The sequence below is a fragment of the Chrysemys picta genome, chromosome 15 (genome assembly GCF_011386835.1).
Source record: "Chrysemys picta bellii isolate R12L10 chromosome 15, ASM1138683v2, whole genome shotgun sequence".
NCBI lineage: Eukaryota > Metazoa > Chordata > Testudines > Emydidae > Chrysemys > Chrysemys picta.
Genome location: NC_088805.1, coordinates 27436177 through 27461883, shown reverse-complemented (window position 1 = coordinate 27461883; position 25707 = coordinate 27436177). Strand labels below are relative to the sequence as shown.

The 25707-nt window shown below is 43.3% G+C and overlaps 1 protein-coding gene across 4 annotated transcripts in view; it reads left to right on the top strand.

Moving 5' to 3' along the window:
• The window catches only part of KDM2B (lysine demethylase 2B), a 159804-nt gene that overhangs the window by 26830 nt on the left and 107267 nt on the right, over positions 1-25707 (top strand). For 3 of the 4 annotated variants that reach the window (XR_010592809.1, XM_065568094.1, XM_065568092.1), the window contains exons 5-6: positions 12751-12929; positions 16313-16419. The exons of the other annotated variant lie outside the window; for it this stretch is intronic. Coding sequence is in view for 2 of the 3 variants with exons in the window: in XM_065568094.1 (XP_065424166.1) it covers positions 12751-12929; positions 16313-16419 (286 nt within the window). In the remaining variant the exon portion in view is untranslated. The remainder of the gene's footprint in view (positions 1-12750; positions 12930-16312; positions 16420-25707) is intronic. 4 annotated transcript variants of the gene reach the window in all.

Genomic DNA, 25707 nt, shown 5'->3' with positions numbered 1-25707 from the left:
GTTTTAAAAGAAGTACTTCTCAAATATCTATCCCTACTCTCCCTGTAAATCTACCTTGCAGACAGTTGGGAGGGTAATTTTGGTCAGAGCCTGCATAACTCTATTATGCCAGGCACATGTTTTGAATTACAGTTCATTTCCTTAATCTTTGCAGTAACATGTACCTTGCTAAAATAAAAATACTGTTTGGTTAATGTCTGAACTGCTACATTGTCATCACTGCTAACTTGAACAATATCAGAAGAGAGAATTAAACACAGGTTTCCTTCAAGCTAGCAAAGAGCTCTTGGCTGTGGGAGTATGTGGAGGTCATGCAATGTCAAAATCTTCCATGGCATCCCAATGAACAGTCTGTCAGTGTGTGCAGTGTTTAATATTGCATGTCTATACTATTTTCTATTTGAGGATCTTGGATCACTTCATAAGTGTAAATGAACATATCCTGGAAGGATATATGAGGTACTATCACTGCAGACGGGCAAGCAGAGGCAGAGAGAGATTAAGGGCCTTGCTTTTAGAGGGCCTGTGTGCCCACAATTTCAGTTGAAGTCAGTGAGAGCTGCCAGAAACTTTGTATTCCTGAAAACGAGGCCCTAAATGGTTAGGCTTGCCTTTGGTTACTCAAGATGCTCTGTCTACCTTTGGATTTTATACTGCCAATCATCACTGTAGTATCTTGGCACCTTCTCCATAAAACCATTAGCAATAACGAAGTCCCTCCTGGACACCAAGGCTCTTTCATAGAATATCAGGGTTGGATGGGACCTCAGGAGGTCATCTAGTCCAACCCCCTGCTCAAAGCAGGACCAATCCCCAGACAGATTTTTGCCCCAGATCCCTAAATGGCCCCCTCAAGGATTGAACTCACAACTCTGGGTTTAGCAGGCTAATGCTCAAACCACTGAGGTATCCCTCCCCCCTCTTTTTAGGGTAAAAACTCTGCTTGGGATATTTATTTGTTACAGCTCTTTCTTCCTCTGTGTCTGTGTGTATAGATGAGGGTGTGTCAGTGTTGTGTCTTTCTTGCTATGGTGAAAGAGATTTTTTCAACATTTCCTATTGATGAGACTCTGCATTTGCCTGTTCTCCTCTGGAAGTTTTGTCCCATAGCCAGATCCCCTTGACCGAGAATCCTTTGTCCCTATCTCTCTGTCTTCATTGTGGGCTTTATGATCTGCATTATCCCAGAGGGCTGCAGCTGTCTGGGCAATTAATAGATTGAAATTTTCAGGCAGAGCCAGAAATAGAACCCAGTTACCCTTCCTCCTTGTCCTAGGGTTTGACTGCAAAACTATTCTTCCTCCTCTAAAAAAGAGTACCTGTAATAACAGGAGGTTATAATAGTTGGTCCAGAAAGAAACATTAAGGTATAGTCATTAAATGATTCACCATAAATCTGAAGTATCTTCACTTTTTAAACAATTGATTAGCCTAGTTAGAGAGAAGATTTTCAGCTTAGTCCCAGATATTCACTAATGTGCATCATGGTTCTAAACGCTAATGGCAGACACTCTCTTAAGGATTTTAAATCCCCCCCCATTTTATGGAAACATTCTCCCCACAGCTCCATGACTCCAGAGGCAGTCAGTTCTTTTCTTTCATATGTGCAAGGGTATGAACAGTAAAGTGTGTATTGTGGTTTGTGTCAGAAGCATCCAACCAGCAGATATAAAGGAGCCTGGAGACTCAACTGAGGCCCTGGGATTTCCATTATAGAAGTGTAATAGCTACCAAAGGGGAGAAGGGAAAATGTGAAATTCAGGCTCTCTCTTTGTTCTAATTTGTGCTAGCATAGGAATTCCACAGTCTGTTACTTGAGAAGATTTTGTTATTACTAAAAAGATTAATATTAATTTTATGTGAATAATCATCATGGTTCAAGGTTTTTTTTTAATACAAAAATTTAAAAAGCCCCCAAAAAACAAAACCAATCACCTAGAACTGGATTGACACTTTCTCTCAAAATGAAAACCAGTTTTGAGCTTGGCTTTGAAAATCCCCTCTATATGTTTGTAATCCCAACAAAACCCCATTGGGCTAGTGAATGAGAACTGGCAAGTGAAAGTGACAATTTTGTTTTCATTAGTCAATATGAGTGAAATGCAGAAAGCAAACTGGACAGTAAAGGATTTTTGAAACTGTACTACAGTAGAACCTCAGAGTTACAAACATCTCGTGGATGGAGGTTGTTCGTAACTTTTTCAAATGTTTACAAGTGAACATTGACTTAATACAGCTTTGAAATTTTACTATGCGAAGAAAAATGCTGCGTTTAAGCATCTTAATTTAAATGAAAGAAGCACAGAAACAGTTCCTTACCTTGTCAAATATTTTTTTTAAACTTTATCTTTATTTTTTTAGTAGTTTACGTTTAACACAGTACTGTACTGTGTTTGCTTTTTTTTTTTTTTTTTTTTTGGTCTCTGCTGCTGCCTGATTTCATACTTCTGGTTCCAAATGAGGTGTGTGGTTGACCGGTCAATTCGTACCTCTGGTGTTCGTAACTCTGAGGTACTACTGTATTTGTTTTATTGAAAAGAGTCATTCAAATTCTGGACTCATAGACTTTAAGGTCAGAAGGGACCATCATGGTCATCTAGTCTGACCTCCTCCACACTGCAGGCCACAGAACCTCGCCCACCCACTCCTGTATTAGACCCATCACCTTTGGCTGAGTTACTGAAGTCCTCAAATAATGATTTGAAGACTTCAGGTTACAAAGAATCCACCATTTACATTAATTGAAATCTGCAAATCACCTGTGCCTCATGGGGCAGAGGAAAGCGAAACCCCCCACAGGGTCTCTGGCAATGTGATCTGGGGGGAAATTCCTTCCTGACCCCAAATACAGCGATCAGTTAGGCCTGTGCATTTGGGCAAGACCCACCAGCCAGACACCTGGGAAAGAATTCTCTGTAATAACTCAGAGATTCCCCATCTAGTGTCCCATCATTGGCCATTGGAGATATTTGCTGTTAGCAGTCGCAGATCGGCTACATGCCATTGTAGGCAGTCTCATCACACCATCCCCTCCATAAACTTACCAGGCTCGGTCTTGAAACCAGTTAGATTTTTTGCTTTCACTGACTTGCATCTGAAGAAATGAGGTTCTTACCCACGAAAGCTTATGCTCCCAACTTCTGTTAGTCTTAAAGGTGCCACAGGACCCTCTGTTGCTTTTTGTAGGGAAAATAGATGACTTCAGTCTCTGTTACTGTCAAACTAGCATTTCACTTATTTAAAAAAAATAATTGTCCCAAACCATGTGTTATCACTGTGGGGTGCAGTAGGGATTTGGACCAGTACTGTAGGATAAAGGAATACTTTTTATCAGCATTCCTATTAACACTCAGTATTAACCTATTAACACTAAATTCCTTAATCTGTATAAATTCATTTTCTCAATATTAAACCTATTTCCTATTAAATAATATAGCCCTTTGCCAGGAATACCCTTTGGAAGGAATTAGGAAATAGGTTTAATATTGAGAAAATGAATTTATACAGATTAAGGTTTTTTGTATTGTGTTTTTGGGGGACGAGGGGAAATTGGGATTTAAAGTTTTTCTAACCTTTTTTTTTTAACCGTATCCTTTCCATTATTTGAGAGAAAAAAAAGGTTAGAAAAACTTAAAATCCCAATTTCCCCTCGTCCCCCAAAAACACAATACAAAAAACCTTATATCACTTCTCCTCTCCTCCTTCTCTGTATCTTGTCTAGTTAGGTTGTAAACTGTCCATGGCAGGGCTCTGCCTTACTGTAGAGAAGTGGTTCTCAACCTTTCCAGACTACAGTACCCCATTCAGGAGTCTGATTTGCTTGTGTATCCCAGTTTCACCTCACTTAAAAACTGCTTGCCTACAAAATCAGACATAAAAATACAAAATGTCACAGCACACTATTACTGAAAAATTGCTTACTTTCTCATTTTTACCATATAATTATAAAATAAATCAATTAGAATATAAATTTGTACTTACATTTCAGTGTGATACGTACCGTATAATAGTATATAGAGCAGTATAAACAAGTCATTGTCTGTATGAAATTTTAGTGTGCACTGACTTCACTAGAGCTTTTTATGTAGCCTGTTGTAAAACTAGGCAAATATCTAGATGAGTTGACTTACCCTCTGGAAAACCTCTGCAAACCCCCAGGAGTACACATACTCCTGGTTGAGAACCACTGCTGTAGAGTACCTAGTACATTTGTATGCTATATTAAATATAAGCAGTGTCCTAAAAATGACTGGCTGTCATATGAAAACATTTTCCTCCCTGATGTTTTCTCAGTCTGATGTTTACTCCAAAAGCTCATCTTGGAATTAGAGTGTATGTTTTTGATAAGTGTAAAGAATCATAGAATATCAGGATTGGAAGGGACCTCAGGAGGTCATCTAGTCCAACCCCCTGCTCAAAGCAGGACCAATCCCCAGACAGATTTTTACCCCAGTTCCCTAAATGGCCCCCTCAAGGATTGAACTCACAACCCTGGGTTTAGCAGGCCAATGCTCAAACCACTGAGCTATCCCTCCCCCCAAATTAGATATTAATTGGCTCTGTAAGGTGTCACTCAGAGCATTATTCACTTTAAGACTGTCTCTTTACTCCAGTCCCATAAAATGCAGGTTTCATGAGACTTTTACTGGCTCAGAGCACGACTACAGGAAGAGCTTAAGTACCATAACTTTTGTTACATGAAAAAACTAATCACATGGGTTATTGCAGTTTGGCAGTTTTATGGCACATAATAAAATTGCAGACATCCGGGTGGGGGAAGGTGCATGACGGGTACTTTTAAAGTTACATCACCATAAGAAGGAAAGACTATAACCTCTCTGTGCAAAGGCTCTTTCTTCTGCAGGCCAGCCCTGTAGTGGCACTGTGAGGGCTGAAAGTAGGAACTGGGTGGGGACAGACATTTGGAAGGGGAGGGATAATGAGAAAAAGCAAAGAATTGCAAAGAAGCTGGTTGATGGCTTTGAAATATTTCTTCAGTAATGAGGGGTTAAACTGCACCCTCAGGTTGAGAAAATGCTGGGGCATGAAATTATTATTGTTGTAGATGTGCAGAAGAGGTTTGTGAAAGTGGCCTTGTTAAAACTCTTGTTAAAACTCTATTTTCCTTTGTTCTTTAATGCCCCCTGGTGGATCCTGTAGCTACTATATAGATTAATTTAATTTGTTACTCTTTGTTGCTAAAATCAGGAAGTGCCGACCCCGGTGCTGATCACTGGGGTTGACCGAGGACCTTTGGAACCCACTTTCCTAGGGATTATTCCCCTCCCAACTTGTGTGTGGTATTACAGTGCTTTCCCACAGCATAGAGGAATATATGCTTGCCTTACTAGGAAAGGTCAGGTGAAGTGTAGCTGTGTATGGGATCAACACCCCACATTCTTGTCCAACTAACTGGTGAACTTGGGCTTTTTGGAGCCCAGCCAAAACACCGATTAACAGAGATGTCCCACAGTAAGTGACATAAATATCAGAAGGCTATTGCAGCTTGATTTCTAAAGTTCAAGCCCCTCTGAAAGAGTTTTTTTCCAGCTAGCATTGTCTCACATGAGTTTGGCTCCTAATTTCAGCCAGCTCAGCATCCTCCCGGCACAGCCCTCTACACGTAGTGAGGATTATAACTAATTCACTTCAGGTAGGCTCAACGCCATCGTGGACCAGTTTTTGGATCATCCCTACCCATAGGGCACATGGTCTTGCCTCTACTCAGGGAGACAAATTTCACCCTTTACTTGCCAACCCATGCAAAGGGTCTATACATTTGAGGGAAGAGACATAATATGCTGGACAGAAAACACAAGAGGAAGATTTCCCTCTGATTCACCTTGGTCATCACTTGCTCACATATTCTGGTCACCTATTACATATTCCAGATTTGTTCAATCCCCACTAATATCAATGTGAATTCCATACCTGGAAAGAGAGCAGAACATATTGAGGACTGGAGACACGTTGCCTGGATAATACTCTCATGCCATTTAAGGTCAAAAGTGGGGGAGTAGCTTTCCTCCAGTTGGAAACCTAGATAAAGTTGAAGCGCCTGCTCCACCAGCTCAGGATTAGGTATATATAGTCCCCTCATGGCTATCTCCCTCTGGCGAATTGTTACACTACGCAGTAAAGAAACACAGTATGGCTACCAACTGCAGTGCCAATAGAGGAGAATTTTGCCAAATGACTTGGGGCTCAGATCCAGCAGTTCCCAGGAACCTTTGTTAAGCACACTTCATTTTCTGGAATGAATCTAGGCAAAATCATTCACAAAATATGCTTTGTAGAGACATTTGCTGCAGCAAATGAGGCACCTGTAATTAGTAGTAGTGCCAGGAATTGCAGCTCTTCCCCTCCATAGTTGTGAATAACAGTTGCCTACTGTTGCCCCCTAGAAAGTGTGTATTACCAACGGGCAGGGATTAGGTAGTAGGAGAAAATTTTCAAAGCAAGATAGCGATAGCATGGTCTAGTGTTTAAAGCACTGGAATGAGAGTCAGGAGCTCTAGGTAAGGCATTTTCCCCTCTCTGCAACTCAGCTTCCCCATCTGTATGTAATGGGAATAAAGATATCCATCCAAGAGTAGTGTTATATTTAATTTGTTAATGTTTGTGCAGTGCCTTGCTAACCTATAGGAGGTACAAAGGGAGAGTGTATTTGTATAGTTTGTCCATGTTTTTTCTTGAATCCCTGTAATATGGATTATGCCAGCACTGCAGACCAGAGCAATCACAATAGATTTTGTGTGTCCATAACATCATCCTTGAGTCCCTCTTTTGCTTTCTGGTTCACATTTCTACAGCTAAACTCTTTTTTTTTCTCCTTATTTGCTTTCTTTTGTTTCTAGGGGGTGGTGAAGAGCTTGTACCTCAGTTACTCTCCTTCTGCTCCTCAGAGGATTAGCTTGTGTTCCATGAATAAGCAGCATCACATGTAGAAGAGAGAGATTTATTTTCTATGAAGTAAAATGCCTTCCCTTGCAGCCTCAGCATCATTGTAGCTTTCTGCCTCTAAATTGAAGCCAAGCCTGCTGCAGAAAAAAACAACCACCCTTCCCCTTAACACAGTAACAGTCAGGCTTGCCCAACCACGGGTTACATGGGCAACCTTCCAGGAGCCCAAGGGCTACATAGTATATAGCAAATCACAGGCAGCTTCCTGAGTCTGTAATAGAATGTGTGCTCTTTGAGGACTACAGCTCCCAGCATGCAGTGCTCCATGTGGAGCTGAGTGGTATGATGAAGCATTCCACCTGTGACCTGTTGTTGCTGGAGCCTACCCTGCCTTATTAATTATGGGTACATCTACACAGCAATTTAATACCCGCAGCTGGCCTGGGTCAGCTGAATCAGATTTGTGGGGTTCGGGCTGCAGGGCTGTAAAATTACTGTGTAGATGTTTGGGCATGGGCTCCAGCCAGAGCCCAAATGTCTACATCGCAATTTTTAGCCCCACAGCCTGAGCCCCGTGAGCTTGAGTCAGCTGAGCTAGCCCAGCCGTGGCCATGCCACAGGTCTTTTATTCCAGTGTAGATGTACCTTATGAGGGTGGCTATGTCCCACATTGCAGAGCATTATGGTCTGCATTTGTCCAGCAGGCTGGACTTTGGGTGCCCATGCCTTAACTTATTCTTGGTTAGCTGATATCTGGGAGCTGGCTAATTTTTAGGGACCTGATTAATTTTTGTAGACTCTGTGACAGCGACAAGGGGGTGATTTGTGGACCCTGGAGATGGTCAGAGTTGGGAGACCAGGATGAAATAAATCCTGACCTGACCTGCCTCCCAAAACCTGGAATCTGTCTCGGCTGCTTTCCAGCACTCTTGACCTGTCTGTCCTTACTGCTGGTTTCTAACTCCTTTTCCTTTCCTGTGGATGGGAACCAGTGGTGGAGGAGCAGGGTGTTATCCGGAGGTAGAGCTGAAATCAGCATGAAACCCAAGCAGCGAGGAGGTGGGTGGAGAGCATGAGGCCAGTAAGCCCACATGGGGGAGGGTGGAATGTTCTTGCACCTTGTGATGATACTGTTGTAGGGAGGTTGAAAGGGTCTTGTTCTCTCTGGGGGAGGGAGGCGGGACTCCATTTAGGGAAAGAGGAAGGATAGGTAATAAAGAAGAATATGGTACTCTTATCTTCCTCATCTCAGTCCAAAATGGTGAAGAAGGGAGTATTTGGATGCTTATCTTGAGTGTTCAGATGGTTGATCTAAAGATAACTACGCCATCCTGAGATTGCTTTTCTTTTGGACTGTGCCTTGCATTGCCATCAAGGCTGCACTCTAGTCTTTAGGGTTACAAACAGTCCCAGCAAGGTTAGCTCCTCAGTCTACAGCATCACTCCCTGACACAGCTCAGAATTATATCCTTTGCCTTAAGGGCTGCCAGTCTCTATGTGTCCTCTCATTGTCTTGTGTCCTTCAGGATCTATGCAGCCTTCAATAGATAGATTGGTTCTTTGAGCCCTGTTTGCACCCCCTATTGCTGTCTTTGGAAGTGTCACCTCCTGTGGAGGATGGAGGGAAGTCTCTCTCCACTGGTTTTACTGGTCCTCTTGTCAAATTTTTCTTCCTCTGCCAACAGGGATGGCCTTACAGCTTTAATGAGGTTGTGCAGGGTTTACCTATACAAGGCACCAGATTTCCAGAAATTGATTTACTAGTGATTGCCAGAAGGTCTGGCTCCTTTGTATTATTTTAACTGTGTTCCCATCCTACTTGTAATGAGCCTGTGAAGAGAACATGTCAGCTCGTTAGTGAGTTGGACAAGAGTCTGAATGTAAAGTTTAGTCTCCTTAAATTTTGCATCCTTGTAATATAACATAAATTACAATGAAATATCATCAGTTGGAGCTAAATTTTCAGATCTTGTGGGCCAAATAGTGCCTGCCAATAGTATGTGCATGAACACTGCATTCGCATACACCACTTTTCATGGTTGTTATATTGCACCATGGATGTACATTGCACTGCACAATGCCGATAACAACAGAGTTCCTGCGCTAAAGGAGCTTACAATCTAAGTTAGGATGAGAACAAAGAAGAGGTTAAAGGTTAAAGGAAAGATTACAACAGGTCATGGTGAAAGGTAAACTCTCAGGTTGGAAGGAGGTTACTAGTGGAGTTCCTCAAGGATCAGTCTTGGGACCAATCTTATTTAATATTTTCATTAATTACCTTGACACAAAAAGTGGGAGAGTGTTAATAAAGTTTGTGTATGACACAAAGTTGGGAGTTATTGCCAATAGAGAGGAGGAACAGAATATCATACAAGAAGATTTGGACAACCTTGGAAACTGGAGTAATAGAATTGGGATGAAATTTGATAGTGCTCAATGCAACTAACAAGAATTTTTGCTATAAACTGTGGACTTACCAATTAAAAACAACAAAGAAGGAGAAAGACCTGGGTGTGTTGATCAATCACAGCATGAGTATGAGCCACCAACGTGACGTGGCCATGGGAGAGGCTAATGCAATCCTAGGATGCATCAGACAAAGTATTATTGCCAATAGAGATAGGGATGTGTTGTTACCATTGTACAAGGCACTGGTGAGACCTCGTTTGGAATACTGTGTGCAGTTTTGGTCTCCTGTGTTTAAGAAAGATGAATTCACACTGGAACAAGTGCAGAGGGAGGCTACTAGGATGATCAGAAGAATGGAGAACCTACCTTACTAGAGGAGATCTAAGTAGCTTGTTTAGTCTAACAAAGCAAAAAGGATTTTTAAACAACAAACAGTCTATGTGCATGTGTATGTTGTCTAAAGCCCTACCATCCTTCGATGGTGACCTAGGCAGGCCTAGCTTCTCTGACACCCAGTTCAAGGTCCTGTGTCTCAGGCCATGTCTACACTACAGACTTTGGTCAACACAAGTTAACTTGGCATAAAACTGCTGCAGTTAGTGTATTGCTTGTGCACATGCACACTTGGGTCCTTGAGTTGCCGCTGCGCGTAGTTACCAGGAGTGCTTATGTCAATGCACAGCATGGTGTACCGAGGTTAGGTATCCCTGTCTGCAACCCGCCACTGTCCAGCGTGCTGTCTTTTGGGAATTTTTGTCAATTCGTCCTGGGGCAGAAATGAGTCGCGCAGGGGTGACGGAGAGCAAGGGTTCAACTTTGCAGAGGGCAACTTTCTCCATCCCATAATGTCATGTATATCCCACACCACCCTTCTTACTGCTTATTGACACTTCTGCTTCAGAGTGCTTGTACCACTCACAGCACCAGCCAGGGTGATTGTGGTCTACCAGTGGTGAGGGAAAGGAGGAGGGAATTGCTTGGTTGCATGAAACTATGAGTTTAGGGCAATGGCACTGAATAATGGCACCATTTTCCATAGGCAGTGGTGATTTTAGCTGATATCTCACTCCTGAGGATAACAAAGGCACAGAGAGCACTGCTGCTGCTGGCATCCCAAAGCTGCCTGGGCCCATATGCTGCTAACCTGTTTACTGCAATGACACCTGCTGAAGTTAGTGCTGACTGGTGTGGGAAAGAGCCTTATCATGGAGGAAGAAATAAGGCTGCCATTCCTAAAAACCTTTGGGAGAGGACGGCAGAGTACCTCTGCAAGAGTTTCATAGAGATCTCTCAGGAGGATTCAATGGACATGCCTGTGTACAAACTTCTTCACATGGCTCCACAAACAAACTGCTCCACAATTGCCCCCCTTGTCTAACTCTACGGGGAGGTGAAAAGCAAACAACGTTACCTCTCTTTGCTAGTTCAAGTAAATTAATGAAAAGTTGATAGCTGTGTCCTCTTTAGTTGGGGTTGCCATCAGGACATCATTGTAATGGGAAGTACAATTACACACTTACGTGAGGTTCCTTCCCCTGCATTGGGCTTACCCATGTTTGACTGCTGGAATTGATTGGACTCTGGTGGAATCTCAAATAGGTTCTGGCTCATGGCATAGCTAGAAAGATTGCATGTCCCCCACTCCCCACTACCACCTCCTCCTTGCTGTTCATGCCAAGGACTTTTGGCTCTGGATCCTCAGATGCATCCATGGTGGTTTGCAAGGTGGTTGTGGGGTCTCCGCCAAGTATGTCATGCAGATCTTTGTAAAAGCAGCAGGCTTGCGGCTTGGTACCAGATCAACTTTTGGCCTCTCTGGCCTTCTGATATGCCTGATGCAGTTCCTTCACTTTCATGTGGCACTGCCACTGGTCCGTGTCATACTCCTTCTCCTGCATCCTCCAGGCAATCTGCTCATAGATGTCTGTAGCTGTGCTTGCACAGCCTTTTCTCCCCACGTGCCTGGGAGATCTAATATCTTATGTCTACTTGTAGTCCGAGTGCATATGGAGGATGTAGTTTGGCATGATCAGCTTGGCAGTAACTGCAGGGCTACTGGGACTAACCTAGATATATGTGCTATAAATCTTTCTCTTTGGTTATGAAACTTTATGGAATTGGGTTCCTTTCCAGAATCATTATCAAGTCTGTCAATGGTAACACCAAAGGATGTTTTTAATAAAGTCATACAATCCAAACTGTCATTCTTGCTGAAATATTGCTCCCAAGCACACAATGGGCCTGGTGCTGTAGTTATTAATAAGTCTCTCTGATGGCATTTGCAAATCTTTCATTTAGTTTTAATGCATTTTATTTAGAATTATTTCTTCAGATATGGAAACTGTATTGGAGGGTGTTTTTTGGACGGTGATGAATTTATTTTCTGAAATCCTTCTTTCTTGGAAATAAGGCATGTCTCTCTTGGGTTCACTCTCCCTCAAACACAAATGAGCTGCTAATTAGACTCTCATAACTTCTGGGAGAGATGAAACCTCTTAGTGACCAAAGAGGACTGAATGAAACTGAAGACTGCTGAAACTGCTGTTCAGTATTCTGGAGCTAATGGGACTTGTGCATATGCCACTTGAGGAGCTGAAAATAAGCTTGTATCCTGTGAGCCAAATAGAAGGGCCAATCCTATGAAGTGCTTAGTGTCCTCTCCCCCCGCCCCCTTTACTTTACAGTAAAGTACTTTACAGAGGTCAAGTAGGAATTTTTCAGAGCATTCAGAATCCCAGAGGTGATGCTCAGCACCTCAAAGGGTCAGGCTCATACATGGCATTTTTCTCTTTGTGGACAATTTTGACCACACTGTAGTAAAGGCATCTTGGATGTTTAGAAATGTAGAGAACTATCTATCTATCTTAGCTACTTCTGTGGCCCCCATTACCATAGTATCTGAGTTCCACAATTTTTGATGTACACCTCTACCCCGATATAACACTGCCCTCGGGAGCCAAAAAATCTTACCGCGTTATAGGAGAAACTGCATTATATCGAACTTGCTTTGATCCGCCGGAGTGTGTAGTCTCGCCCCCCCGGAGCGCTGCTTTACAGCATTATATCCGAATTCGTGTTATATCAGGTTGCGTTATATCGGGGTAGAGGTGTATTTTTCCTCACAACAACCTCTGTGAGGTAGGGAGGTAATATTGTCCCCAATTTACAAATGGGGAACTTAGGCACAGAAATCACACAGAGAGTCTGTGGTGGAGCAGAGACTTGAAACCTGGTATTCCAAGTCCCAGGCTGGTGCCCTTCCTCTCTGCTGTCTCACTTTGTGCTGTCTAAGACCAGAGAGAGGGATGATTTGGGTTCCTCTCCCCTGTTGCCAGCTTCACTGGGATTCCCCAGAAGCCTCAAGTTGTGGTTGCCCTGGACTTACGAATTCAAAATAAAACAAAAGAAATGTTTTCAAAGTGATCTGTGTGTTTGCAGGAAGCCGTCGGATTGTGGATGTGATGGATGTGAACACGCAAAAGGGCATTGAGATGAGCATGTCTCAGTTTGTGAGATACTATGAAACACCAGAGGCTGAACGTAAGAAGCTCTACAATGTCATCAGCCTGGAGTTCAGTCATACAAAGCTGGAGAACATTGTCAAGCGCCCCAATGTGGTAAGGGGTCCTGTCATTTTGTTGTTTATTTTTAGCCTCTTCACAGTCACCCAGCAGCTTTACAGTATTGCATGCTCTGTATACATAGGACACAAATCCCACAGCCCTTATGTGGGGGCTGATCCGTTCTCATGGCACTGTTGTAGCTGGTGTCACAAGATATTTACACACCAGATACGCTAAAGATTCATATGTCCCTTCATGCTTCAGCCACCGTTCCAGAGGACATGCATCCATGCTGATGACTGGTTCTGCTCGATAACAATCCAAAGCAGTGTGGACCGATGCATGTTTATTTTCATTATGTGAGTCAGATGCCACCAGCAGAAGGTTGATTTTCTTTTTTGGTGGTTTGGATTCTGTAGTTTCCGCATCAGAGTGTTGCTCTTTTAAGACTTCTGAAAACATGCTCCACACCTCGTCCCTCTCAGATTTTGGAAGGCACTTCAGATTCTTAAACCTTGGGTCGAGTGCTGTAGCTATCTTAAGAAATCTCACATTGGTACCTTCTTTGCGTTTTGTCAAATCTGCAGTGAAAGTGTTCTTAAAATGAACAATATGTGCTGGGTCATCATCTGAGACTGCTATGACATGAAATATATGGCAGAATGCGGGTAAAACAGAGCAGGGACATACAGTTCTCCCCCAAGGAGTTCAGTCACAAATTTAATTAACGCGTTGTTTTTTTAACGAGTGTCATCAGCATGGAAGCATGTCCTTTGGAATGGTGGCCGAAGCATGAAGGGGTATACAAATGTTTAGCATATCTGGCATGTAAGTACCTTGCAAAGCTGGCTACAAAAGTACCATGTAAATGCCTATTCTCACTTTCGGGTGACATTGTAAATAAGAAGCGGGCAGCATTATCTCCTGTCAATGTAAACAAACTTGTTTGTCTTAGTGATTGGCTGAACAAGAAGTAGGACCGAGTGGACTTGTAGGCTCTGAAGTTTTACGTTGTTTTGGTTTTGAGTGCAGTTATGTAACAAAAAAAAAATTACATTTGCAAGTTGCACTTTCACGACAAAGAGCACTATAGTACTTGTATGCGGTGAATTGAAAAATAGTATTTTTTGTTTATAATTTTTACAGTGCAAATATTTGTAATAAAAATAATATACACTTTGATTTCAATTACAACACAGAATACAATATATATATGAACATGTAGAAAAACATCCAACATATTTAATAAATTTCAGTTGGTATTCTGTTGTTTAACAGTGTGATTAAAACTGCGATTATATAGCAATTAATTTTTTTTATTGCAATTAATTTTTTTTAATTGCGTGAGTTAACTGAGATTAATCAACAGCCCGAGCTCAAATAGCTGCAACTTCTGTCAACTCCAGTACTTAGGACATCTGTCTTTACCCAGGCAGGTTGCTGTTGTTATTGACAGCAGGACTGAAGCGTACGGAAGGGGGTGAGCTTCAGCGTCTGCACTCTGGCCCAAGCTGCAATTTCAAAGCACTGTTTATACAGTTATTTTTAGAACATTGGCATGAGCCCAGGGTTATGAGTTCAATCCCTGAGGGGGCCATTTAGGGATGGGGCAAAAATCTGTCTGGGGATGGGTCCTGCTTTGAGCAGGGGGTTGGACTAGATTACCTCCTGAGGTCCCTTCAAACCCTGATATTCTATGACATATTAAGTCTGCCAATCTGGGCTGAGAGGGTCACTCCAAAATGCTGTGTACACATGCCCCAATTGATACCATAATTATAGAATTAATTCCCTGGAGGTTGAGGGTTGTGTGAGAGCTCCAGCATGCTCTCTACCCACATAAAACAGAGGCTGTGGATTGCAAATCAGGTGAATGCCAAGGATAGCAATATCCGGATGCAGTAATTGTATCAGGATCTCAGCTATCTAGCCACTATCTGTGAAGACCAATTCTGTGTCACATATGGCCATGGTATTTATGGAATTGGTATGTTTGGTATTTCTGTGGGCTGAATTATCTCCCATTGGCTCCCTCTGAGGGTTGTGTATGCTATCTACAATACCTGGTAGAGATGGGAAGTTTACTAGCATATACAATTCTTGCAAAATTGGGTGTTGGGTCTGCCTCTCTATTGGGAAGCCAATCCTGCAGATCATACCATTGTGGAAGTCCTCTAGGGACACACAGGCAAAGGACTGGCTCATACCAGTAGCATCCTTGAAGGTCCTTTGAAAGGACCCACTGGTAAGGATGCTGAATGCAGTGATGACCTTTACTGGGATTGAGAGGACATGGCTCCTCTGGGTTGGCCTCTCTAGCCCCCATTACAGCAGCTCATTACAGAAGTGGTGGATGGCTTCAGAGGTGAACCTGTATCATTTTGTGACCTGTGCCTCAGTTAGGTCTTGCAAAGTCCTCTGAGGCTTATTGATCCTCTTAGGATGGTAAGAATGACACTTTTGAGTTTCAAATTCTTTTACATATTGCCTCCTTTCCCTGAGTTGTCTTCTGCTCCACTGTGGTCAAATGTTGTACTACAGCCTCTGTCTTGTGCTTGACGCTCTTTTGTCCTCCCTTTTTCGAAACCTGGTTTGTGTGCCCCACCCATTTAATAGAGTTTAAGGTCTGATGGGCCATTACGATTATTTAGTCTGACCTTCTGCATAACACAGGTCAGAGAACAACGAACCATAGATTTATCCCTGCTTCACATGCCATGCTGGGATTTGAACCCATTCCCTATGGCACTCAAAGCAGCAATTATTTCAATAGTCCATGAAGCTCTCTCGACTCTCCATATCCTTCCCTTCATCTCTACCCAGTTCCCTCTCACTCTGTTTTGCTCAGCTCCCAATATTTGCTATTGCCCACATTTCTGAAAATATTTGGCCTTGAGACAAGAACTTTGAAGAATTCTGTATCCAAGTGTTATCCAAGGAAATGTTAGGTAGGCAGTAATGTAATTACTCATGGTGGAATTTGGCCAGATCACCAGGGTAATGTTCCTTGAAAACATGCAATATCAGAATAATTCCATTTTTTAAAATTGTGGTTTTGATGTGCATAATCACAATTTCTGGGATACAATCTACACATATGCAATTGAATACCGGCACTGTGGTGATCCCAATGTCCCAATCCTGGAAGTGCACTCAAGTGCCATTGAGTCAGAATCTGTGCCCCTGGAATTCAGTGGCATAACTCTCTTTGATTTGAATGTTTGTAGGATTTAGTGGGGAGTTAGAGTGCTCAACCCCTCACAGGTTTGGGTTTCTGATTGAAACAGTGAGTTTTATTAAGGAAGATTTCACCATCTCTGAGCATATGCAAACTGCCAATCTGCCATTGTTGCCAATCACTGTTCCAGCGCTGACTGCTGGGAGTACATCCCACCACATGTTTACTAACTAACCATTGGTTCTGGTGGGGATTTTAGGTGGACTTAGTCGATTGGGTGGATAATATGTGGCCGCAGCATTTGAAGGAGAGGCAGACAGATGCCACGAATGCTATTTCGGAGATGAAGTACCCAAAAGTGAAAAAGTAAGTTTCTTTTAGTTTCTAAAAAGTTCTAATCTTGACCTCCCTGGTTAATTCCTGTTTGAGCTCACATGCTGGTAGCTGAGAAAGTATTGATTTGTTCAGTGAGCAGGGATGGATGCTAGCTTGACTAACCTGCTTGATCTATGTAATATTAGTGGTCTTCTTCAGCTTTTAAGGAGATTGATTTTGCATTTGAGAAATTTATAATGGATCTTTCATGTTCTTAAGGCTTGTCATTGGTTTTATAACTGTGGGTACATTCTGTCTTTCATTCTAAAATACTACATCAAATGCTCAATGTAAAGTTTGGGATTCACTAAATGCAAATAATAAATATTTTAAAAACCTTGAATTTTTCCTTTAATATTTTAGACAAGAATAGCCACTTGTCCTGCCCTGAGAACGGCAGGCTAGCTCTGATCGGGAATATTGGATCCTGTTGGTAAAAGAATTGTTGTAATAAATCACTTCTTAGGACAGAAAACAGGTCAGAGGGAAGTATTGAGCCTTTCACCTCTCAGCTGATGGTTCAAAACCATCCCTGGTGATTAATGGCCAAAAGTTGTAACAAACTGAGGCCTGTTTGGTGAAATGAGCTTGAGCATCTCCGTCCATTTCCTAATGGGTAAGTGTCCCCATTGAAAACTCCATCACTTCAGTTGATGCTAATTGACTTTTTTGCTGGCATTCTCAACAGAGACGCCAAGGATATAATAGGCTACGGAGACTGAACTTGATCACTTCAGAGGTCCTAGTTGAGGCATATTTGAGAGGTAGTATAGGAGAAGCTTGTGCTGTCTCTGCCTGTCTTATACCAATTATAGGGATAAACTTATGGCATCACTGCCTATTATCATGATGTCACTAAGAGGAGGGGAGCTGGGGTGTGTGGTAACTAGCCAAAATAGAGAAAAATTAAGGAAATTTCTGATGAGTGACTGGAATGAATCTTTCGCTCCAATATTTGATAGTTTACCCCAGTTTGGATGTTTCCCTTGAAACTGTTTTTCATGCAATGGTGGGGAAAAAAATTTCTTCTTCGAGCGCTTGTTCATGTTGATTCCAATCAGGTGTGTGCACATGCATGTTGACCGGAAGATTTTTCTCTTAGCAGCCAGAGCATTCCTCCTGCAGGAGAGATTCCAGGCCCTCGACACCACGATCCAAGGTCTCAGGCAGTTCACCACCACCACCGTGAGAAATTGTCTCAAACTTCTCAGCCACATGGCGGCCTGTACGTACGTGGTTCGGCACGCCAGACTCAGGCTTCGACCGCTTCAGTCGTGGCTTGCGTCAGTGTACAGACCTGCCAGGGACAGCTTGGGACAGGATCGTGACCCTGCCTTGCCCCATTCTCTGCTTGCTCCTGTGGTGGACGGACGCTCAGCAGGTGTGCACAGGAGTTCCCTTCGCTGCTCCACAACCATCCCTAGCACTAGTGACGGACGCATCAGATTTGGGGTGTAGAGCTCATCTGGGGGACCACAGGACTCAGGGCCTCTGGTTACAGACAGCTCTCCATCTTCATATCAATGTCAGGGAGCGCAGGGCAGTACACCTAGCGTGTCAGTCATTCCACCTATATCTAGCAGGTCGATATGTTTCGGTCATGACGGACAATATGACTGCGATGTTCTATATCAACAAATGGGGGGTGCACGCTCCTCTCCCCTGTGCCAGGAAGCCCTCAGGGTTGTAGGACTTTTGTATAGAGCACTCAGTTGATCTACAGGCGTCGTACCTTCCAGGGGTCTAGAACGAGCTGGCAGACTGCCTCAGTAGGTCTTTTCACAGCCATGAATGTTCCCTTCGCCCAGACGTCGCATCCTCACTCTTCCAGAGGTAGGGCTGTCCCCTGATTGACCTCTTCGCCACGCGACGCAACAGGAAGTGTCAGCAGTTCTGCTCCTTCCAGAATCAGAGTCCGGGCTCCACAATGGATACATTCCTCCTCCATTGGGGGGTCCGCTTCTATACGCCTTCCCACCCATACCGCTTGTCCACAAGGTCCCTCTCAAGATCCGCAGAGACCAGGCTCGGGTCATTCTCATAGCACCAGCCTGGCCCCGCTAGCATTGGTACACGTCTCTCCTAGACATGTCAGTGGGAGCCCCGATTACCTTGCTGCTCTTCCCGGACCTTCTCACGCAGGATTATGGGCGGCTCCAGCACCCGAACCTGCATTCGCTACATCTCACAGCATGGAGGCTCCATGGCTGAATCCATTCGAGCTCTCCTGTTCAGAATAAGTCAGACAGGTTCTCCTGGGCAGTAGGAAACCCTCCACTAGGGCCATGTACCTGGCCAAGTGGAAGAGATTTTCAATCTGGTCAGCTCAGCGTGACTTTTCCCCGGCACTAGCCTCCGTGCCCCAGATTTTGGATTATCTCTTCCACCTAAAGCAGGAAGGTCTCCTTGTCTTCTATAAGAGTACACCTAGCTGCCATCTCGGCTTTCCATTCGGGGTTACACGGCTGCTCGGTTTTCGCTAATCCCCCTGGTCAGTCGCTTCCTGAAGGGCCTCGACAGGTTGTACCCGCACATCCGCCAACTAGTTCCTGCTTGGGACCTTAACTTGGTCCTCTCTAGGCTCATGGGGCATCCCTTTGAGCCTCTAGCAACATGCTCCCTGCTCTACCTTTCCTACAAGGTCATGTTCCTGGTGGCGATAACTTCAGCCCGGATGGTGTCTGAGCTCAGGGCTCTAATGTCCGAGCCGCCCTACACTGTGTTTTTTAAGGACAAGGTTCAGCTCATGCCCCATCCGGCCTTCCTCCCGAAGGTGGTATCGCAGTTCCACATCAACCAGGACATTGTCCTCCCGGTTTTCTACCCCAAGACTCATGCAAGTAGCAAGGAGCAGAGGCTCCACACTTTCGATGTCCGCAGAGCGCTGGCCTTTTACATTGAGAGGACAAAACCATTCAGGAAGTCGGTACAGCTCTTTGTCACAGTAGCGGACAGGATAAGGGGCCAGCCTGTTTTGACACAGCGCATTTCGTTATGGATTGTGGCCTGCATTACCGAGTGCTACAATCTAGCAGGGATCCCAGTGCCCCCAATAACGGCGCACACTACAAGGGTGCAAGCTTCATCAACAGCTTTCCTGGCTCAAGTCCACACCCAGGAAATCTACAGGGCGGCGACGTGGTCATCAATACAGACTTTTGCCTCACACTATGTGATTACTAGGGAGGCCAGAGATGATGCGGCCTTCGTAAAGCAGTACTCCAGTCAGTGGACAGCTCCAACCCCACCTCCTAATTTTGCTAGGCAGGGAGTCACCTGATTGGAATAGACATGAACAAGCACTCGAAGAAGAAAAAACGGTTACTCACCTTCTCATAACTGTTGTTCTTTGAGATGTGTTGTTCATGTCCATTCCAATACCCACTCTCCTACCCCTTGTCGGAATAGCTGGCAAAAAGGAACTGAAGGGGTGGCGGGTCGGCAGGGCTATATAATAGGCGCCATGAGGGTGCGACTCTAGGGGGCGCCCAGGCCGACCCAATGGATGCTGCTAGGGGAAAAATCATCTGGCCAACGTGCATGTGCGCGCGCACACACTTGATTGGAATGGACATGAACAAAACCTCTCGAAGAACAACAGTTACAAGAAGGTGAGTACCCATTTTACTTGTGGCCTGAAAACACACATGGCAAATTTCATAGGATTTAGTATGCTAAGTAAGACATAGGCTAGTGTTAATAACAGAAACAGCTAGTGACCCTTAGAGTGAATGAATATTACATAGTGCTGAACTTTTAAAAACTTTGTATTGACTGCGTATTTCTGTTTTAGAGGCATGTTCTAAACGTTAAACATGGTACTAGAGAGACAAGGTGGGTGAGGTAATATCTTTTATTGGACCAACTTCCGCACTACGTAAAACATGGTACTGACAGCCAGGAATTACTGAGTTCTAATCCCAATTCTGATATTAAAGCAATCCATGGGGCTTTGCAAATCACTTAGGACCAAATTCTTAGCTATAGTGCCTAAAGTTAGGCATCTAAAATCTCGTTTAGGCATTTAATTAAACGTCCCAATTTTCAAATGTGCCAAGCAGAGGAGACTCACATTTGATTTATTTCAGTTCCTAACTTTAGGCATTCAAGTTTGAAAACTGTGGTTGAGATTTTCAAAGCAATGTAAGGGATTTAGATACTCACCCCATTTAAAATGTTTTAAGTTGGAAAAGTATCTAAATCCCCTAGGCCTTGGCTACACTTACCCGCTAGTTCGGCGGCTGGCAATCGAACTTCTGGGTTCGACTTATCGCGTCTAGTCTGGACGCGATAAGTCGAACCCGGAAGTGCTCGCCGTCGACTGCGGTACTCCAGCTCGGCGAGAGGAGTACCGCGGAGTCGACGGGGGAGCCTGCCTGCCGAGTGTGGACCAAGGTAAGTTCGAACTAAGGTACTTCGAACTTCAGCTACGTTATTCACGTAGCTGAAGTTCCGTACCTTAGTTCGAATTAGGGGGTTAGTGTAGACCTGGCCTTAGACTGCTTTGAAATCCCAATCTTTGGCTTTACCCTCTCTCTACCTCTGTTTCCCTATTTGTAAAATCAGAGTAATATTTACCTATCTTGCAGAGGAATAAATTAATGTTTGCAAAGTGCTTTGAAGACAGAAGACATTCTATAAATGCTCTTTAATATAATGATGATACAAATCTGCAGCTATCCTTTGGATGCTGAAGACATATATACATATCCGCCACAGCACTCTTAGGGTTAATGAACTTCATTTGATATTATGCAATCGTTATTTGGTGGTGAATCAGCTTTCTCTTACTTGTGTGAAGTTTTCACTGATCATGTCCTCTTGATTTGAGGAGCTATAGATCTCAATTCAGATGAGTACAATGGAACTTTTCCATTCAGGTTCTTGTGATTATTTCTGATGGCAGAAATAGCTAAAAAGAATCACTGTAAATACCTATGAACCTTGGAATCTATATTCAGGAACTATTTGGTTTTGCTATTATTTGATTTTATCATTTAAATTCTTTTAAGAATTATTTTGTTTTTGTTATTGTGTTGGCTGCAAAATAATTGCTGAAGTACGTGTGATTTCAGCTGCCAGAAATAAGAACATTACTGTTCGGGTTCTGTATGAAGACTGGGGGATTGTTTTCTCCGGGGAAAATGCTTAATGCATTTCCCCACTTAAATTAAATTTAAAAATCTTTCATCAGAAAAGTTGCATGGGAGAATTTTCATTAGAATATAAGAATTCCCATGTGGGTCAGAACATGGCTGTATCTCATATGGTATCCTGTCTCTACCACTGACTCTGTACCAGATGCTTCCATGCTAGAATTCCATACTGGACAATTAGGGCCTGATCCAAAGCCCTTTATAGTTAGTGGGGTTCTTTCTATTTATTTCACTATGTAGTGACATTAAACACTTGGCAAGGTGAAAGCCCAAGGGCTAGGAAAGGTTCTTATCCAAGCATTCTTCACAAGCCCAATCCTGCAAGATGCTTAGCACCCTCAATCCCATTGACTTTGGTGGATGTTGAAGGTGCTCTGTACTTTCATAAAATGAAACAGTTTGTTTAGGTGCCTAAATATGGATTTGGTTTCTAACTTCAAGCACTTAGGTTTGAAAATTTTATGGGAGTTGACTAAGGCCACTCAGTGAGTGAGTGGCAGAGGATAAAATAAAATCCAGGCACTCTGTCTCCTGGTCTCCTACTCTAACCATTAGATCATGTCACCCTTACATTTATTTGTATTATAGTAGTGGCTAAGAATCCGATCAAGGTTCAGGGCCCCACTGAGACTGTACAGATAAGAAATAAAAACGACAGTTCATGCTCAGGAGAGTCTCAATCTACATGCCAGATATGATGCAGCAGACAGACAAAACAGACAAACAGGGTGAAGGTGTGCGGATGGGAACCCTATGGAGGGTCACAAAGGTGAAGTGATGTAATTGCAGTGACAAACTAGCAGCAGCTTTTTGAAAGGGCATGATGGGGGTCAGTGTGACTGTCATCAGGACCCTACAGGAATGGATTACAGTAGTTGAGGTGCAAGATGATGAGGACTGAACAATCCATGTCAGTGCTGTTATCTGTGTGATGTTACTCCTTAATTTTAGAAAAACACCGGTGTTTATAAGCTGTGAATTCCTGACTTCTGGAGTCTAGAAATGGGACCTGTCCTTAAGTGTGGTCATAATACTGGGAGCTTGCTGTATGCTATACCCACCATTAGAATAATCCTTACAAACAGAAAACACTCCAATGACAGTGATTGTGGTTTTGCAGACACAGATGGTATCACCAGACACAAATATCTGTCTTGGCTACTGTGTGTAAAGTTCTGTGCTGGGAATGAAGCTGGAGAATGCTCCATCTGCTATGCTCGTTCAGTTATTAAAATGCATTTGGAGACCTCTCTGGCTTTCACTTGGATTTGTACCATTAACTTTTTAAAAAAATTTTTGTATAGTGAGGTTATTATTTGCCCATAAATAAAAGACTAATATCTGAGAGAGAACCTAGCAAACTGCAGTAGTTGGACAGCCATATTGGATCAAAACTAAAATAAAATATAAAAGATTTTCTAAACACCACCTCTAATTTAAAAGAATAATAAGATACAAGTAGGTGGGGGACTGAATAGCTAAGTGATAAAGTGTCTTTCATTCTCTTTCTCACTGATTTAAATTCAGGCCAGGTTAATAGAGCTTGAAAGTCGTTACAATGTGATGCCTGTTCTGTGGCTTATATTAAATGAGTTTAGGAGGTCTCAGTCCAGCTTCTACTGAACAGGTGTTTACATCACAGAAAACACTACCAAATATTGGCACAATCTGGCTGCATTGGTCACATTTTCAGCAGAGAGGCCCCTGGGTTGTATGGACATATAAATTGACTACTCTTGTGCCGTAGAGGTGGCCCCTGCAGGTCAGGGTAGATAGCATAGGAAGGTTGTGTTGCTGCTGCCCCTTTTGTGGATACATGGGGGAATTCGATTTCCAAGGTTGTCGATTTGGCACCTTCCATCACCACTGACACGCACATTTAAAACAAAACAAATCCCTGACAATTTTTTTAAGAAGATTTTCTGAATAATAAACCTGAATAATTAACCAAGAAGGTCTCTGCCATCTGGGCAGTGTGATGATAAAGTTTGAGCCCCAGGAGATATAATTCAGAATATGAATGAAAGCTTTGCAAAAAAGCAAGAGATTTTCAGAGCTTTTATGAGAGTAAGGACTGTGTGTTTTAAAAACATAAGAAATATATAAATATTAAGGGCCAGATTCTTGGCCCCACTCTCCTCCTTTTGCACTACTCAAGTGATGTGACAAGGGCAAAAACTGCTTGTAGGTCTCTAGCTGGAGATCCACCTGGCATAGGGGAATCCCCAGTGAGCATAGAGCCATCACAGCTGGTGCCTGTGCCAGTCAGCCCCTTTAGCCCAGCATAGGGGCTGGGGAAGGAGCATGGTCAGTGTCAGATGGGCTGACCTCCAGGCTGGATTCCATCTCCTATAATGCACGATGGCCATGCAACTGCCTTGATGTAACCCACCCTTCACCAAGAGGGGAGACCGTGGAACAGCATGGGAGATGTAGTTGACTAGAGAGCCTATCCTATGGACACGAATGGGAGCAAAAGGCATCTGAACTACAACTCCCATGAGGCACTACAGCAGCATTTCTGACTTGGGTTTTCTATTTTTCACCAGAAACTAAACATTTTCCATGAAGGGGGGAAAAAAAGTTAGTTTACAAACAATTGAAATATTAAGCCACTGTTAAATCTCCCCCAAAAGATTGAATACATAATAACTTGCCTTATGACTACTCTGAAACTCTCCTGGTTGTGTTTGTTTTCATATCCTGAGCTTCACCTTCTGTGTTAAACTGTGAGTCTGATCCTGCAAACCCTTATTTGTATGAGTAGTTGTTAGTCAATGAAGTAGTCCCATTGAAGTTAATGGGACTAGCTAACATAGAATGAGGATTACTTACATGAGTAAATATTTGCAGGATTGGGCCCTATATCATTAGACTGGCTATTTACCAGGTAGTAGAAATAGAGACCCTAGCACCATTCACAGTTATGGGTGTGGTGAAATACTGACAGATGTTTCTAAAAACTGTTGAGAAAAATAATTTTTAATAGATTTTTGTGTTGGGGGAAGATTTTCAAAGGGTTAGGGACCCACAACTGCACTTTGTGATTTAGAAAATTTCCCCTTTACTTAATAATTGATCTTAGCTATAGAATAAATCACTGCTGTCTTTTGTTAAAAACAAAAAAAGGTGTCTCCCATACAAATAATTCACCTATTCACTAAAATAAGATGCTGGTCTGATTTCATACCCTGTATCAGGGTCAGTCTTATTCCTCCTCTTTTAGGCTATGTTTCATCAGGATATCCCCATAGATTCATCCCTTTGCTGAATAGGGATAGATTTAAGCATGTGATTAAATGTTTTGCTGAACTAGAATCTAATTATGAACTGGGGTGTGCCTCTTGTGGCAGAAATTTGTCCACTGTGTGGAGGGGCTGTTAATGGGTTGTGGAACTGGTGGTGATCCTGGAATACAGGCTGACACTATATTCAGCATACTGTATTTCTGATGATGCTCTCTCTGTATTGTTTATTAATTGCTTTTGGTATGAAAAGCAGTTATATGACTATAATTATTCTAAGTAAAAGAATATTAGGCTGATAGGCAAAAGTTCTTATCCACACCTATTGGATAACAAAGCATTTCAAACATGAGTGAACAGTTTAACACTGTTGAAAAAAAGCAAACATCATTCTGGCATGTATTAGCAGGATAGGATTGCCAACTTTCTAATCGCACAAAACCGAACATCTTTGCCCCGCCCCTTCCCCAAGGTCCCGTCTCCCGCTCACTCCATCCTCCCGCCCTCCGTCACTTGCTCTCCCCCACACTCACTCACTTTCACTGAGCTGGGGCAGGGGTTTGGGTGCGGGAGGAGTTGAAGGCTCCGGCTGGGAGTGTGAGCTCTGGGGAGGGGCCAGAAATGAGGGGTTCAGGGTGTGGGAGGGGGCTCTGGGCTGGGGCAAAGGGTTGGGGTGCGGGAGGGGGCTCTGGGCTGGGACATGGGGTTGGGGTGCGGGAGGGGGTGAGGGGTATGGGCTCTAACTGGGCAGCGCTTACCTCAGGTGACTCCCAGAAGCAACTGGCATGTCCGTCTTCTAGGCAGAGGGGCCAGGGGGCTGTGTGCACTGCCCGTGCCCGTAGGCGCCATCCCCGCAGTTCCTATTGGCCGCGGTTCCT